Source organism: Gymnoscopelus microlampas (assembly GCF_963454915.1).
Source record: "Gymnoscopelus microlampas genome assembly, chromosome: 8".
Classification (NCBI taxonomy): Eukaryota; Metazoa; Chordata; class Actinopteri; order Myctophiformes; family Myctophidae; genus Gymnoscopelus; species Gymnoscopelus microlampas.
The window spans coordinates 3,179,052-3,196,846 of NC_139945.1; the positions used below are offsets into that span (position 1 = coordinate 3,179,052).

The 17,795-nt window shown below is 43.8% G+C and overlaps 1 protein-coding gene across 1 annotated transcript in view; it reads right to left on the reverse strand.

The window, feature by feature from the left end:
* The window catches only part of cep164 (centrosomal protein 164), a 79,006-nt gene that overhangs the window by 35,521 nt on the left and 25,690 nt on the right, over window positions 1-17,795 (reverse strand). The window contains exons 12-21 of the mRNA XM_084065215.1: window positions 14,728-15,008; window positions 12,463-12,594; window positions 10,871-11,069; window positions 10,536-10,610; window positions 9,538-9,660; window positions 7,617-7,760; window positions 6,203-6,286; window positions 4,055-4,123; window positions 1,674-1,891; window positions 432-635 (exon numbers count right to left, since the gene is read on the reverse strand). Of these exons, the coding sequence (XP_083921341.1) occupies window positions 432-635; window positions 1,674-1,891; window positions 4,055-4,123; window positions 6,203-6,286; window positions 7,617-7,760; window positions 9,538-9,660; window positions 10,536-10,610; window positions 10,871-11,069; window positions 12,463-12,594; window positions 14,728-15,008 (1,529 nt within the window). The remainder of the gene's footprint in view (window positions 1-431; window positions 636-1,673; window positions 1,892-4,054; window positions 4,124-6,202; window positions 6,287-7,616; window positions 7,761-9,537; window positions 9,661-10,535; window positions 10,611-10,870; window positions 11,070-12,462; window positions 12,595-14,727; window positions 15,009-17,795) is intronic.

Here is a 17,795-nt window from a genome sequence, read left to right on the forward strand (position 1 = left end):
GTGCACAGACATTTTGAGGGGCAGGTGCTCAAGTAAATTATACTTTTTTTTGTTTACCTGGTCTGCTCATTTTTCCCTCTACACCTATACCTCTTTGCCAAAAATAGCCGATCTACAAGCTCACAACGCCTCGCAGCGCGAGGCGTTGTGGGCTTGTAGATCTGCTATTTTTGGCTAAAGTTCTCCTCAGAAAAGGGATGCTAGGTTTCGAGTGGTTATGGTAAAAAGAAAAATCACATAAAGATTTGGCGGAGCCCCTGTAGTAACTCTGAGGACCCCCTAGGGGTCCCGGACCCCCTGTTGAAGACTCCTGCTGGTCAAGAGGGCAAAGGGCAGGTGCTCTAGCACCACCTAGAGTCTATCTGTGCACGTCCCTGCACACACACACACACACACACACACGCACGCACACGCGCACACACACGACTCACTTGTCCATGCTGCTGTGACTGTCCGGTAAAGGGGAGAGGGGCGGTCCTTCTTCCAGGTCGTCCACGCGTAGCGACGTGTCCCTTCTACCAGCGGAGGGCGCCGTCATGGTCTCTTCTTCCTTGTTCTTCTCGTGGTGGCCGCCGCCGCTCTCTGGCCTGGGCGAGGCTCTGGCTGCTGCTGCCCCCCCACCTTGTTCCAGCTCGCTGCAATTCACAATGTAGGGCATTCAGGCATTTTAGCAGACACTAAAAATACCCCTTTTGCACCGGGGGGTTGAACCGGTTCCGTTCTTTTTTTCACCGCCTCATTTTGAACCGGTTCAGAGCGTTTCCACTGAAAATGAATTGGTTCAGAACCCTAAAAGTTGGTTCGGAACTGGAACAAAACCTTTTTCTTGCCCTGAACTGGGAACCAGATGCGATATAAACAATGGCAAACTTGATGATTTAATTTGTCCATGTGTGGTCCAGCCCTAAGGATTGTATGGAAGTGCTAATAAAAATGTATTTCAAATATAGTTTTGATGTTCATATGAACCGTAGGAAGTATTACGTTGTTTTTTATTAAGACATTCTAATAACATTCCATAGGGCTAGACCACATACGGACAAATTACATCAACTTGCGACGGCCGTTGTCCCCCTTGAGTAAAAGATGAACTATTTATAGAATAAATACAATATTTAAAGTGTTTAGTTATAGAGGCCAATTATAATGTATTACGCCATATTTTGGCTTATTAGCCAGGGATCATTTCAACTCATTCAGTGCCAAGTAAATAAATAATTGCCAGTAGTGCCAGCGATTTTACGTTTTTCTTAGGTTTTCAAGTAGTCACAGAATATTTTTATCCAGTACGATCGATCCCCTGATCTAAACACTTCTCTGTGCTTCCGCGCAAAAAATAAGTTTATCATTTCGACCGTCCGTTCTCTAGATATTGTCCGTTGAACATAGCATGTCTCGCCAAAAATGCAGAGAAAAAACATTGGAGGCGAGATACAGACGCTTTCCCCAAAACGTTAACCAGGAAGTGAATGGTGGAGGGGAGATCTTGAGATCACGAGATCTCCTAGACATACTGTATCTGTGACTGAGTCTGAAATGGTGGCTCATAGGTTGAGGTTACGGCACCATCTAGTGTAAACACTAAGACATCAATGGCACTCTGGGCTTTGGAAACATTTGAGGTTTTACACGTTAAAAGGCACTGAATGGGTTAAGAATCCCAGGCTTGGTACCTGACTCGGCGGCCGAGGCGCTCGCAGCGTTCCAGCAGGAGCTCCACCTTGCTCTCCAGCCTCTCCTTGTCCTCCCTCATGCCGCGGGCCTCCTCCCGGGCCGCGTCCCTCTCCTCCTGGGCACTGCTCCTCTCCTCCCTGGCTCTCTGGGTCAGCTCCCACACCCTGTCCCTGTCCTGCTTCACCCGCTCCACCTCCTGCTGCAGCCTGGGGAGAGACTGCGCACACACACGCATAGATGCGCACACGCACACACACGCGCACACACACACGTTTGTATTACTATACTTGTGAGGACATCAACATTTTAGGGAGACGATTTAATGATTGATTTATGATTTTTTTGGGGGCATTTTTAACCGCAAGTCTAAAGCCGAAAAATAGCAGATCTACAAGCTCACAACGTGTCGCGCTGCGACACGTTGTGAGCTTGCAGATCGGCTATTTTCCGGTGTTTGACTTCAAGTATAAAATAGGGGGAAAATCAAACCCCAACCCCCCTAAACCTAACCTCTAAAGGTCTAAATCCTAAACCTAACCCCAACCTGAATCTTTTTCTAATTATAAACATAGCTCTAAAAAAATCTTTTTTCAACCATAAAATAACAATTTCTCTTGTGAGGACCAAGCAAATGGTCCTCACAACAACATCTTTTTCTCATATTCTACTATTCTTGTGGGGACGTTTGGTCCTCATAAGTATATTAATACAAACACGCACACGCACACGCGCACGCACACACACACGTACGTGTTGTTTACTCTAAAACGGCTAGTCCCCATTCCTGGCTGGTTTCCGTTTAGTCAGTGGTGGACAAAGTACTCACATTATTTTAAAGTATCAATAATGCAATATAAAAATACTCTGTTACACGTAAAAGTCCGGAATTCAACATGTACTCGAAGTGAAAAAGTATTGGTATCAAAATGTACTTAAAGTAGAAAGTACTCATTATAATATGATTATTATAATGAGATCATTGAGATTGAGATGAGATTATTATAATGAGATCGGTCACAGCCCATCATAGTCCATATTTGGCAGTGGTAGCTGCATTGGAAAGTCCTTATAGTTATGACTGATCATGGTAATCGAATAATATAGAAAAGGGGTCTTCAACGTTTTCAGCCCAAGGACCCCCTAGCTGAGAGAGAGAGATGAAGCCGGGACCCCCTACCCTATATCGTATAAAATTGTGTTTCAGATTCACCATTTTTTGTTTACGTGTTCTGCTCTTTTTTCCCTCTACACCTACCTAAGCTCACAACGCCTCGCGCTGGGAGGCGTTGTGAGCTTGTAGATCTGCTATTTGTGGCTAAAGTCCTCCTCAGAAAAGGGATGCTAGGGTTCAAGTGGTTAACTCTTTCAGTGCCAGAGTATTTTCATAAAGTACTCCCCCAATGCCAGCAATTTTCGTTTTTTTTGTTTGTTATGTTGTCATTTAATTTTCAAATAGCTTGTCTATATGCAGTCTTAAACTCATACGACAGTTCTACCAGTAGAGAGCGACAAATCGAGACATTGATCACCTCGTTGACTCGCTCGCCCCCTCCCAAACAGGCCGACGTCACATCCGGTCATAAACGGATGTGACGTTTTCGACAATTTCTGATCGGGTTAAAATACGATGTTATACACGACTACGATGACTGATCGTCACCCAGACCAAAGAGAATAGACGTGGACCTCTCCGTTCGTTTTGTATACCGTGTGAAAAACCGTGACTTTCCCTATTCTGGCCGAAAATGACTGCGGGAAAATTTTTTGAACCGGAAACGGAATCTGCGTCATGAAACCCCAACCCAATGAGTCTGAAGGAGTCAGGAAGTGAAAGTGATCATGAACAATAAACAGAATAGCGCGACCACAGTAAAAAGTAAAAACTCGGGATTTCTTGTTCTGGCAGCGAGGGTACTCGGGGAAAACTCGGGGTATCTCGGGGCGTGGCACTGAGAGAGTTAAGGTAAAATAAAAAATCCTATCACACAAAGATTTGGCAGACCCCCTGTAGTAACGCTGAGGACCCCCTAGGGGTCCCGGAACCCCTGTTGAAGACCCCTGATATAGATACTGCGGCCAGAAAGAAGGAAAGCTGCTGTGGCTAAAATGTTGAGATGTAGTAGGAAATGTAGTTTGATATTAGCCGTACAATATGTAAGTACATTGAAGGCGGGGAAAGAAGCCTATGTTATAGCCAAAGCTCTGATCAACAGTCTGGCAAGTTTCGGGGCAAATGGAGTGATCGTGTGTTGAGCAACCCCCCCGGCCATATTTCGGAGGTCATTTCAATTAAAGTTGTTGGATGAGTCAAATATGATTATTTCGGGGGGTCACGGCCTGAAAAGTTTGAGAACCTCTGGACTAGAAGTTGAAGCCCCACCTCCATGCCTCTGTCCGTCTCCTCCTCTTCCCCCATCAGCTGCTTCCTCTTCCTCTTCAGGTCTGCCGCCTGCCAGAGAGCAAATGAACCACAACATGGTATATATCAGTGAGTCTGGGATGGATGTCATTAGTCTGACTGTACATAAAGGAAGGATCTCGCCCACTGAAGTCTGTGTTTTCATATGCGAAAATAACAGACTTTTTTTAGTCCATAAATCGATACCACCTTGTACACCGACTACGATGCGTATTATTACATTACATTACAGTCATCTAGTACCAGAAGTCTTAACCCATTAAGACCTGAAGCCGATTCTACAAATGTCTTCTAAATCCCAACAGTATTCTGAAAAACACGTATGTTTCAGTAACAGTGGTGCACTAACTTTTCCATGTCAAGGACCCCCAAACGTATATGTATTTGGCCGCGGACCCCCATCTCAAAATATGTTGTTCCAGGGACCCCCCAGAAGCAAAGATTTGAGTTACAAATGTTCGCTTTAAAACAATACATATTCAAAGATTTGCACACATTTTCATGATTTTTCTAAAATAGAAGATCTACAAGCTCATAGCGTGGCACTCGGTGCCGCGCTATGAGCTTGTATATCTGCTATTTTTGAATAAACAAAGCGTAAAATAATGCTTTTTAGCTCAAATCAAAGTGTCACACAGATGCGTTCCAGGTCTTCATGGGTTAAAGGAGACACACCATGAATTTCACTTTTTTTTTTATTTTTTTTGTATTTTTTGGGCTCCCCAGTGTCTCTTGTACCCCGAAAAATATTTTTTTTTAACATTCAGTCATTCATTCTCATTTCAGAGATTTTCAAAATGGGCGTGTCTGAACAGGCCATCTCAGAATGGCAAGTTTGCTTACATCACCAAACTTTCTGCCCATGTATTTTGATGTATTCTGAGTATTTAGTATTGCTCAGTAGCACCCCTCTGCCCAACAGGACGTTTTGGTATTGCAGCTGAAAGTGCTTTATAAGCCTGAGAGAATTGACTTGGGATGAGTATATCTGAGTGTTGATTTAGGCTCAAACCTTTTGAAAATGGTTTGAGGGACATACACCATATGATATTAAATATCAATTTTTTTTTTTAAATTCATGGTGTGTCTCCTTTAAGTGCATTCTCTTCTAAAACAAGAAACTAAGAGTATACCTAGTGCTAAGGTAAAAGTGCAATATATCAGCTACCTACTGTCTTAAACAGATGAGACACATAGGAAAATCAAATGAGCATGAGCTAAAACCAATAAGTGTATCAACTAATCAAGATCCAATAAAACAAGAGCTCGTACGATGAATTGACAACAAGTAGGCAAGGCTAAGGTTAGTTTATTGTATTATCTTACAATAAATGCACGGAATCTCTGTACGTCCGTCTTGTTATTCACGTATCTGGAGAAGCGGATGCGGCGGTTGTCCAGAACCACGGCTGATACGCCCGTATAGGCATATACTGTACATAGAGATCCGTTTGTCCAGAACCGCAGATCTGATTGTTATGACCATATTATCATACACATATATGGGACCGACATACTTCAAACTCGGCACGCGCCATCGGCGAGGACTGAGTTGTTCGGATATGCGGTTGTCTAGAACCGTCCGATCGCTATGCCCATATATGGTTTACAGTAGGCATAGTTCCTCCAGAAAAGCGTGATTCTGCGATGGCAGAATTGATTGTATGATCAGCAAAATGGTTATGCGGGGGTCATTTTTTACAAAAAAGGCGCATATTCACCACAGTAATAGCATTATTTCGCACAAAACATGCAGAATATGCAGGGCTCGCATGATTTCATAAACCCACATACATTTTCATAAACACACACACACACACACACACACACACACACACACACACACACACACACACACACACACACACACACACACACACAGTATCATTCCATGACTCCCATCAAAAAAAATGGTGAGCTATGAGCCTTTCCTGAATCCACAGGCTGCAGGTCACAGCCTGAAAACACTGCAACATACATGCAAGAGGATGCGAAAAACGCTGAAAATCAAACCTGGTCCCCAAAAAAGAAACACATTTCGGGCTAAAAAGAAATACACGGACCAATGTGCAAAGCTCATTAAGACAGTGTGTGTATGTGTGTGATCACCTTGGTCTGTAGCAGGTCCTCCTGGTTCTTCAGCTCTTTGGCTTTCAGCTCTAACTGACCTGCCAGGTCCTGAAGCTCTGACTCCTGCATGGAGGGACGAACACATGGAGTTCAAATGCAACCCAAGGAGTTAAGCACCGTCAACACAAAGGATGGCTTAGCCACTTGTAACAACAGCTATCACATGCCTGACTATGGCACAACATTGGGAGTGAGTCTGCAGTTCTGACTGCGCCTAGGACGCGTGGAGCGTTGTCCAGGGTGTTTTAGGGAAGGGAGAAGAGTCTAGGACATGTAGAGTGTTGTCCAGGCTGTTTTAGGGAAGGGAGAAGAGTCTAGGACATATGGAGCGTTGTCCAGGCTGTTTTAGGGAAGGAAGAAGAGTCTAGGAACGTGTGGAGCGTTGTCCAGGGTGTTTTAGGGAAGGGAGAAGCGTCTAGGAATGTGTGGAGCGTTGTCCAGGGTGTTTTAGTGAAGGGAGAAGAGTCTAGGGCGTGTGGAGACGTGTGGAGCGTTGTCCAGGGTGTTTTCGGACAGGGTTAGCTGATCTAAGTGAGTGGTAGTAAGGGTTGTAAGGGTTGGGTCAGCGCCTTGAAGGCATCATGGGGGGGTTGCCATGCCTTTGGTTACCTTGTAGGCCAGTGTCCGTGTTTTGTTCTGGGTGCGGGGCAGAAACCGGAAGCCAGTGAAGGGGAACGGAAAAGGGGGAGAAATGTGAACAAAACGGATGAACTCGGATAGGGATGGAAAGTTTTGAACTCTAGGACCTAAGGAAAAATGTTCGTCGACTACCTTTTTTCACTGACGAAAACGAAATAAAAACTGAATAAAAATGTAGCTATGATGACTCAAACTGAGACTAAATATACTGACAATTTTGTCAGCAAATAAAAACTAGACTAAAATGTTAGTGAGGGATCTAGTGGAGAAGAGATCCAGTAGAACTAAAAGACAAGTCATTTTATGTTTGGTTGCGCTCGGGTGTTGCGCTCTGAAAATAGCAGATCTACAAGCTCACAACGTGTCACGTTGCGACGTGTTGTGAGCTTGTGTGTGTGTGTGTGTGTGTGTGTGTGTGTGTGTGTGTGTATGTGTGTGTGAGTCAGCCCACCTTGCGTGTGTGTGGTGTGTGTGTGTGTGTGTGTGTGTGTGTGTGTGTGTGTGTGTGTGAGTCAGCCCACCTTGTGTGTGTGTGTGTGTGTGTGTGTGTGTGTGTGTGTGTGTGTGTGTGTGTGTGTGTGAGTCAGCCCACCTTGTGTGTGTGTGTGTGTGTGTGTGTGTGTGTGTGTGTGTGTGGTGTGTGTGTGTGTGTGTGTGTGTGTGTGTGTGTGTGTGTGTGTGTGTGTGTGTGTGTGTGTGTGTGTGTGTGTGTGTGTGTGTGTGCGTGCGTGCGTGCGTGTGTGAGTCAGCCCACCTTGCGCGTGTGTGTGAGTTGTGCGTCTCGTGTGTGTGCGTCCAGCTGCAGCTGTAGTCTCTCCAGGTGTGAGGTGTGTGAGGTCTGCAGACGCTCTCTGTCCTCCTGCAGTGAGGACGCCAGGCGCTCCCTCTGAGCAGACTCCTGTGCACACACACACACACACACACACACACACACACACACACACACACACACACACACACACACACACACACACACACACACACACACACACACACACACACACACACACACACACACACACGTATTTGAGTATTTGAAAAAGTGTGAACATCTTTCAACATGGAAACGATTAAGACGATTATGGAAACATAATTGTGATTATCTCAAATAATTGCAATTCAACGATTATGTAATAATTGTGACAGGCCTATAGGGCATAGAAGTGGCGGCCATTTTCTGGTTCCACTCAAAAATAGTCCATGCATTTTTCCCCATAGAGATTTCCAAAAATATCTCTATCAATTATCTTAAGCCTAGAATCAAGAATTTTTTTGTAATATTTAATTATATGATATACTATATTTAATAAATACCCTTTGTTTTGACATGTTCTAAAATCTTTTTTCACAGAATAAAATGTTTTTGGTCATGATTCACCAGGACCCTGGATGCCTTGATTCTAGGCTTAAAGGACAACTTTATTTTTTTTACAACCAAGGTTTATGTTTTAGGTTGTAAGTAAAGTAAATAAAAGATGAGTGTTATTTTTGGGGCGGTGTAACCACCCCCCTATGAGTGAGGTTTGGACACTGACCAATCCTGCACCGTGATTGGCCAATAGTCTACAACGCAGTCTACAACCCTAACCCTTCCACAGTCAATGCAAATCTATACTTTTGCAAAGTCAGCCAATCACATTACAGCTAGTGTCATCACCACTAGCTGTAATGTGATTGGCTGACTTTGAAAATTCAGGACTGTGATTGGCTAGCGAAACACATGACACATGTGAAGCCCTATGAATAGCAGTATGGACTTAACTCAATTACTGCCAATCACGCATAAATGCGATCTATTAAATAGCGCACTTGGCCGCCAATCACGCATAAACGCGTTCTATTGAAAAAACTGAAAAAATATTTAAATATTTTCTTCAATTTGACCCAAAGACCAAGGAGATATGATTTTTCGAAGGAAAAGACTCCCATCCACTTCCTTGTTAACTTAAACACCTAAAAATGATGTATCTCGGCTCCTGAGTACTTTTTAAATTTCAATGAAAAATCTCTGGCAGACAACAGCTAAAAATTTTAAATAACTCTGGCAGGTGAAGTGTTAAAAAAACATATTTATGTTTTTTTTAAGTGAGTCATGTTGTGATGACCACACACCACCCAATTCACACTGGGTGTGATTTTTTTTCTTTCATTTACTGCTTTCTATAGTTTTAGCAATTTTCGCGATTTTTTTTTACAGTGGGCGGGGGCATTCTGTCCAGTGGCTAAATATGTCTTTTTTTACACAATAAAAAAGGTCTTGTGGTCTTTGATGGCCAGATGTGAGTTATTGGGTGCTAGAAGAGCTAGTGTAAATAATAATAAAGAAAACGCCGGGTTATTGTGTAACAAAAGTCATATTTAGCCACCGGACAGAATGCCCACTGTAAAAAAAAAATCGTGAAAATTGCTAAAATTATAGAAAGCAGTAAATTTAAAATTTTGAACACTCATCTTTTATTTACTTTAATTACAATCTAAAACATAAACCTTGGTTGTAAAAAAACAAAGTTGTTCTTTAACATAATTGATATAATTTTTTTCCCCGGAAATTATGGGTAAAATGCAAAATGCACTTTTTTGGAGTGGAACCAGAAAATGGCCACCACTGCTATGCCCTATAGAAGTGTTAATTAACCTTATTCCAGGTGTTTTAACAAATGAAGTGTTTAACGAACCTCATCCAGGTGCGTCTCTCTGATGAGGTTGAGCTCCCGGCGGTGGTCGTCTCTCAGCTGCTCCAGCTTCCTGTCGTGTTCACGCTGCACTTCCTCTCGCACCTCCAGCAGCACGTCAGTCAGCTGACAGTGATCACATGACTCTGTTTTAGTAGTGTGTTCTCCATTCCCATTGGATGTTATATTAAAGAGATGAGAAATGATACGTGCTGTACGTGCAGGTGTGTGTGTGTGTGTGTGTGTGTGTGTGTGTGTGTGTGTGTGTGTGCGTGCGTGCGTGCGTGTTTTATCATCCATTATCAGGCTTCTTGAGCCTCTATGAGTTGAGACCCAAACTGGGTCTCAAACCTACAACTTGTTTATTGGGCTTTTTTGTTTTAGTACTGCATGTTTTCCGGTGGCTTTGTGTTTAGCTATTTATAAACTACATGTGATGAAGATGGTGAGTTAGTCTAGTTCAGGGTAGAAGACATGTAATGGTTGGTGAGTTAGTTAGTTAGCATTACTAGTTAGTCAGTTAGACCCTCCAGAAAAACGTGGGAAAAAATCCTTGATTATGTGGGCTAAAACTCTTCATTATGCGGGCTAAAACTCTTCATTATGCGGGCTAAAACTCTTCATTATGCGGGCTAAAATCCTTGATTTTGCGATAAAATATGTTTTTTTTTTGCAATTTTATGCGGTGAAAATGCGGAAAGTTGCGAAATATGCGGCAAAATTCGGAATATGTGATAAGTTGCGAAAAATGTGAAATGTGAAAAGTTGCGAAATATGCGGAAATATGCAATGCAAAGCGCATACTATGCATTGCGATGCGCATATTATGCGATGCGATGCGGCCTTTTTAAAAAAACGTTACCCCCGCAATATTATGCGGCATTTTGCTGATTAGGCTATGCGGTAAATTCTGCGATCGCATAATCGCATTTTTCTGGAGGGTCTAGTCAGTTAGTTCAGGGTAGAGGACAGGACATGTAGAGTGTGTTTTCCACTCTCACCTCTCGCTGGTACTCTACCAGCTGATGTTCAGGTCGTGGGCTCATCAACTCACTCTTCCTATCAATGCTTCTTACCTTTATGTACACGCACGCACGCACGCACGCACGCACGCACGCACGCACGCACGCACACACACACACACACACACACACACACACACACACACACACACACACACACACACACACACACACACACACACACACACACACACACACACACACACACACACACACACAATAAAACGTGTCATTTATTCGTAGCCGTGCACCAGCAATCATCAGATCTACAAGATCACAGAACATGTTCAGAGTTCCCATAGGGTCCCACACACCTCCTGTGTGACGGAGCTTCCAAGTTTGTCCTTCTTCTCTCCCTGTAGTCTCCTCCTCTCCGACTGGGCCTCCTGCTCCAGCTCCGCCCTCAGACTCTCCGAGTCCCGCCTCCTCTGGGCCTCCAGCCTATCGCGTTCCTCCGCTCGCGCCGCTTCCGTCGCGGCGCGCAACTCCCTGAGCGCCGCCTCGCTCTCCTCCCTGTGGACACACACACACGCACACACGCGCACACACACACACACACACACACACACACACACACACACACACACACACACACACACACACACACACACACACACACACACACTTGTATTACTAGTGTGTAGTGACAATGACGTGTAACATGTCAAAACAGTGTTTTCAGTGTATACGCTAGAGCATTGGTTCTCAAAGTGGGGTCCGGGGACCCCCAGGGGTCCTTGAGGGAGTTCCAGGGGGTCCCCAGCTAAATAATAGATTAGGCACCAAATGGACCCTTATGGGTCTGTAACTCTGAGAGTGTACAAATGGAACCAAATGGACCCTTATGGGTCTGTAACTCTGAGAGTGTACAAATGGAACCAAATGGACCCGTTAGGGTCCATTTGGTTCCATTTGTACACTCTCAGAGTTAAATTGACATAGATTTTACAATATAAATTGCGGTCCAAGTGATAGAAATGCCATTAAATGGGGGTCCGTAGCCCTAATGCATGTCAAACTGCGGGTCCTTGAAATTAAAATGATTGAGAATCACCGCTAGAGCCGTAAAAAATCTTCTCTTATGGGGGTCCCTGGCATATCTTTTGAAATGGGGGTCCGCGGGCTAATAAGTGTCAATTTGGGGGTCCTTGACATGAAAAAGTTTGAGAACCACTGCGCTAGAGGGCGCTCTTCGCCAACCTATGAGTGATCCTATGACTTCCGAAGAAGAGTAGACCCGGAAATAACGTGATCACAACAAACCCAGCCCTGTCCCATCTAATGTTAGAGGATTTAGAAAAATAGATGTTTCTCTGCTTTCTTGTTTTTTTCTGCGTTTTTGGCGAGAACAAGCTATGTTCAACAGCCAATAATTAAAGAACGGAGGGTCGATGTGACAAGCATAACTCCACATCAATAAATAAAGTAAATAATTAACTCTAAAAATCGGTGTTAGCCATATAACATCCATTTCTCTTGGCATGGTGAGGGCTAGTAAAACCTATGAGTGATCCTATGACTTCTGGATATTAGTAGACCCAGAAATAACATGATCACAACAAACCCAGTCTCGTCCGATCTAATGGTAAAGGATTTCGAAAAACACTTGTTTCCTGTCGAGAACTATAACTATATTCAACAGCCATTCACAAAAAATCTAGATTTTTTTTTTTGCACTTTTTTTTTTTTTGTAACTCAAATCTTTGCTTCTGGGGGATTAAAAAAAAATCTTCTAAATCCTAATAGTTAAAAAAAAAATACGTATGTTGCTAAAATATCAGTGTTTGTCAAATGTTTTCATGTGAAGGACCAACATGAGGGTTAAATCTTCTCTTCTGGCATAAAACATTTTCAGATGGGGGTCCGCAGCCAAATGCGCGTGCGTGTGCGTGCGCGTGTGTGTAACCTCAGCGTGCGTCTCTGTGTCTCGGTGTCTCTCTCAGTGTTGTCCCTCAACTCCTGCAGTCTTCTCTCAGCCTCCTGGTTCAGTCTGTCCTCCTCCTCTCTCCTCTTAGTCTGTAGACGCTGACGCAGGGACCTGCATGTTTTCATTTCAATGAAAGGGAAAAAGTAACTGAAAGAACAAGGGCCTCCTCACGCACTAGAAGGAGTCTAACATTCATTAGAAGGACAGTATCAGTCACCAGAAGCAGAGACGTGTGTTCTAATGAGTCTAACATTGATCATAGAGTACAGAAGTCCTGACGTCACTCGTTCATCCCCAGGTTGGTAAAGTAATGTCTCTATGGAGAATAACATTGGGTCATCTTAGAATCGTCTCATATAAGAATTGTGGTCCAAAAATAAACAAACTGTCTCTGTGATATTGTCAGGGAGGAGGTTCTGTATCGTTTATGATAGTCAGTCACTTACATTTGATACAGTCTATTTCTGGCGAAAATGTAACTACTTCGGCGGAAGTAACATTATCGTTTTCTCACCGTCAGTTGATGCTTCATATCCATAAGAGTCAAACCGCCGGGGTCATTTGTTTATTTTTGGAACACAGTTCTTATTTGACGTGATATTAAAGACGTCTATGGGGATTCAGAACGGGGGTGGAAAACTGCGAACCAGGTAGGATGTGTAAATTACGTCAGACATCGGTGCTCTATAGGCACGTAATGATTCCCTCAACTCACGATACGATTCGAATCACGCTACTAGGTTCACAATACGGTTTGTCGCGTTTTTTTTAAACACAAAATTATTTTTGGAAAAGTCAATGGTAAAAATTCATTGAGTATTTTGCAGTGGAACCCGGAAGTGGCCGCAACTGCGATGCCCTATACAGTAGCAAACTGAAAACTATTTTTGGATCAATTCTCTTACAAAGATCCTGTATTTTCTTCTTTTTTTATTACGTGCCCTCTGCTGTTAACATCGCGATACATTTTGTATTAAATCGATTTAAATTTTCACCAGTTTGAATCGATTTTAATCGATTTACGATAAATCGTAACATGCCTAAATTGTTCAAATGGAGTTTGAAGTTGAGGGGGACGTGTCTGATCAAATGAATATAAAATATCTAAATATCTAAATGACCCCAGATGGGTTTTAGCCCATTAAGACCGGGAACACATCTGTGTCATTTTAGCAATTATTTGGCTATTCAAAAATAGCCGATATACAAGCTTGAGTGCCGCACTATGAGCTTGTAGATCTACTTTTTTTTTTTTTTTAACCGTGAAAATCTATGCAAATCTAGTATTATATCTAGTATTATATTTTTTTAAAGCGAACATCTGTTTTTCTGGGTGTCCCTGGAACAAAATATTTTGATCCGCGGCAAAACACAAAAAAGTTCGAGAACCACTGATATATAGCAACATTTGTAGAATCCCCCAGAAGCAAAGATTTGAGTTACAAATGTTTGCTCTAAAACATATAATTAAAACCAAAAATGTGTAAACATTTTCAAGATTTTTCAAAAGTAGCAGATCTACAAACTCGACATGGATTAAAGCAAAATAAAATCTCACGACTGAAAATGTCATAATGTGCGATTTGTGAAACAGTGTGAAACGACCCCCCCCCCCCCCCACACACACACACACACTAGCGCCGATTCCTAAACAATGAACACAATGGGTGCGTTCGGAAATTGCTCGCCGGAGCGCACTCGCCTATTAGTTTGTATTGGCCAGTGCGCTCAGTGCTGTATTTCTATTAGTTTGTATTGGCCAGTGCGCTCAGTGCTGTATTTCTATTAGTTTGTATTGGCCAGTGCGCTCAGTGCTGTATTTCCGAAACGCACCCTATATGTAAAATTAGGACGCTTTAGTGATATTGTTCCTGCTGTTCCACATACTGCCAACAATGTGAAGAAATCACAGATGGTTTGCTTTTATATGAAATATCAGAGACGATTTAACATATTGTGGAAGATGCTTCAGGATATATTGCTAGTTTGACCAATTTAACCTTAAAATAACCAAAAATAGCCTTTCTACAAGCTCTCAATGTGTCGCAGACGCATTGAGAGCTTGTAGATCGGCTATTTTTGCTGCACAACATGCTTCCATAGAAGACATTCTGGCTTCTATGGAATCCAAATGACTGAAATCAGTCTTGGCGAGTGAGAACTTTAATTCACATCCTTGTAGATCTCCCATTTTTGAATAGCCGAAGAAATAAATAAATAAATAAAAAAGTGTCAGACACACACCTGACTCGCTCCTCGCTCTCCTCCTTCAGCCTCCTCTCCTCCTCCTGCTCTCCTCTCCTCAGCTCCTCGCTCAGGAGACGCGTCCTCGTCTCCTTCTCCTCCCTCAGCTCCGTCTCCTTCTCCTTCCTCCTTTCCTCCTCCTCGTCTCTCTCCCTCCTCTCCCGTTCGCTCTCCTCTCTCCTCCTCCTCTTCTTCTCTCCTTCCGCCTCCTCTTCCTTCCTTCTCCTCTTCTCCTCCTCCTCCTCCTCGTCTCTCCTGTGGCCGGGCTGCTCCTGGTAGGGCTGTGAACCACACCATGTGACCATGTTAGTTCAGTGCAGTGGTGAAAAAAAGGACCATTCTTTTTTACTTAAAGGAATAGCTCACCCAAACAATTACGTATTTTCTATCAATTACACACCCCATGAAACCTTGAATTCATGGAGACTATTTTGTTTTTGGCGCATTCCTGAGACAATAATTTGATGACCGGGTGTATTTCCGGTAGTCACCTACCGGAGACATTAGTGTCTTTCCGCCGGTAATACAATGTTTGCTTAGGAATAACAAACTTCATGCTTCACGCGGTGTGTAATGTGAAAATACGTACTTTTTTGGGTGAACAACTCCTTTAAGTAAAGTAAAAGTAAAACAGGTTACAAGTCCGGAATTCAGAATTTATGTAAAAGTACAAAAGTATTGGTATCAAAATGTACTTAAAGTACCAAAAGTAGAAAGTACTCATTATGCAGAATGCAAAATAAGGTGAATAACGCTGGCAGTCACGGGTGAATTAATAATTAATTAATACCTGGCAGTGAGTGTGTTATTGACATGCTGACATCTACCCGGCAACAGTCGGTTGGAGTAACGTCATTGGGTGTTCTACGTCATGACGTCATCACATCAATGACATCACAACGTCGTCATCACAACCATGTCCTTTAAGATCGATCGTCAGCAACTTTTGACAACAAATCCAGCTGCTCATAGTTACTTCCGAAAATGTCCGGTGAGCAATTCTGAACAGATTGTAACGCAGAGGATTACCACAACCTGCCTGGACTGGACGGATTGCCATCGACTTTCTCGATTGGCCAAACCCAAGTCACCTAGCCTGGTAACCCCCTTCCGGAAATCTCATTTGCATTTGATTTCAGGAATTAGTCTGGCCTACAGGCTTGTATGGGCAATTTGGGTGTGGCCAGGAGCTGGGCGCAATTAGTACCGTTGACTGACAACCCCTTCAGCCAATCAGCAGTTGGAGCGAGGGGTTTACCAGGCTAAAACTCGTCGGCCTTGTGGATTCGTCAAACTGTGTGAGTCATTTGTGCCACTGAACCAATAATAAGCACTAGCACGGCCATTAGGACGGTACTATTACAGGGCCGAGACTTACTGTAAATTACTGCGTGAGAAATGTTCCGCTGGACGCTGCATGTGAGCGGAGGGAAAAGGAGAGATGGTCAAGCAGCCGTTGCAGTGGAGCACAAGATGTACACCTTTGGAGGGCTCTGCAATGGCTACAGGGCCAAGATGTGTGTGAACGTTTTCAACGCGGTTGCTTTGCGCTGGATGAAGATGCCCCCAGTGACGAGAGGAGAACGTCCCTGTGAGGTTCCTTCCGAGCGCGAGTACCACACAGCTGTGCTGATAGAAGATACCGTATACATCTGGGGAGGTCTTCCTCACTGCAACGTGCTTTATGCATTTGACGTCGACGCCCACAGATGGTTGGAGACCAGGGTTTCTGGAACTGTTCCAGAGGGGAGGTATCGCCACTCAGCATGTGTCTTAGGGAAGGTTATGTATATCCAAGGAGGATGCACCCTGCTGAATGGAGAAACTAGTGACATCTACAAGTTGGACACCACCACAATGGTCTGGTCTTTAATCAATATCAGAGGCACTATCCAACATTTTCAATACTGTCACTCTGCCACCATCATAATCGGAACAAAGATGTTCGTATTATACAACAACAACGTCTTTGTGTTTGACACAGAGACCGACTGCTGGCTTAGCACACCTTCTGCAACGCTTCCAGAAAGATGGATGCCTCATTCAGCCTTTGCCTACAACGGAGAGCTGTACACGTTTTGCGGTGAAACATGGAAACCGACCTTGTGGAAGTTCAGTCCAGAGACCTTCACCTGGAAGAAGGTTGTGCCCAAGGGGAAACGCCCGTGTGACATGAGTGGGATGGGCTGTTGCATGGGAGATCGTGTCGTCCTGTTTGGAGGAGGCGACGACCTGTGCGTCTTAGGCTTAAGTCCTGGTCTGAAGATGCTATGCGAGCTAGCGGTTATTCAGTATGGTCTGGAGCAGACAGAACTCCCACACGACGTCAGGTGGGAACTGGCTGCCATGACTAGTACCGAGTCCACAGCAAGTAACAACAGCATTCATGATGATTGGCTGGCAGAGATTCTACGGCGGAAACATTCACTCAATCACTAGCCTCGGAAATCCATGCCTTTTTTTTTGTTTCAAAAGAAAAAAAGCCTGGGGGAACCTTGCAGGAATGGTGGTTTCTAAACCTTGTTATCTCTTAACCAATCAGAGTGCAGAGGGGCGTCACTCTACGTTTGGTGACGTCAGCGTGTTCCGTGCACAGGCCGGGGGTGGGACGGGGGTGAGGGGAGGGGAGGCAGGGACATAGATTGGTGAAGCAATAGGAAGCGGAGCTGGTACCGAGCACAAGGCTTTGGATCCGCCCTTCAAGACCTTCGATAGGGCTGGCTCCTCCAGTCTACTCATTCACGGACAAGGACATGATTGACGTGTAAAGCCCAGCTTGCCAAGGACGTAATTGACAACTTTTATTTTATGGAAAAACTTTTTTTTTTTTTTTAAATTATCAGAACCGGGAGATAACGTGAGCCCAAGATTCACTGCTCCATTCACTTCCTAGTTAAAGTATTTGGGAAATATTCTGTATCTCGGCTCCTGTGTTTTACTATGTATTTTTAGCGAGAAATGCTATTTTCAACGGCGTATAACAAGCGAACAACGGGGGAGGTCGCGATGAAATTTTTGTTTCCCCCGCGGAAGCACAGTGAAACCCTCGGTGATTAGCAACCATCAGG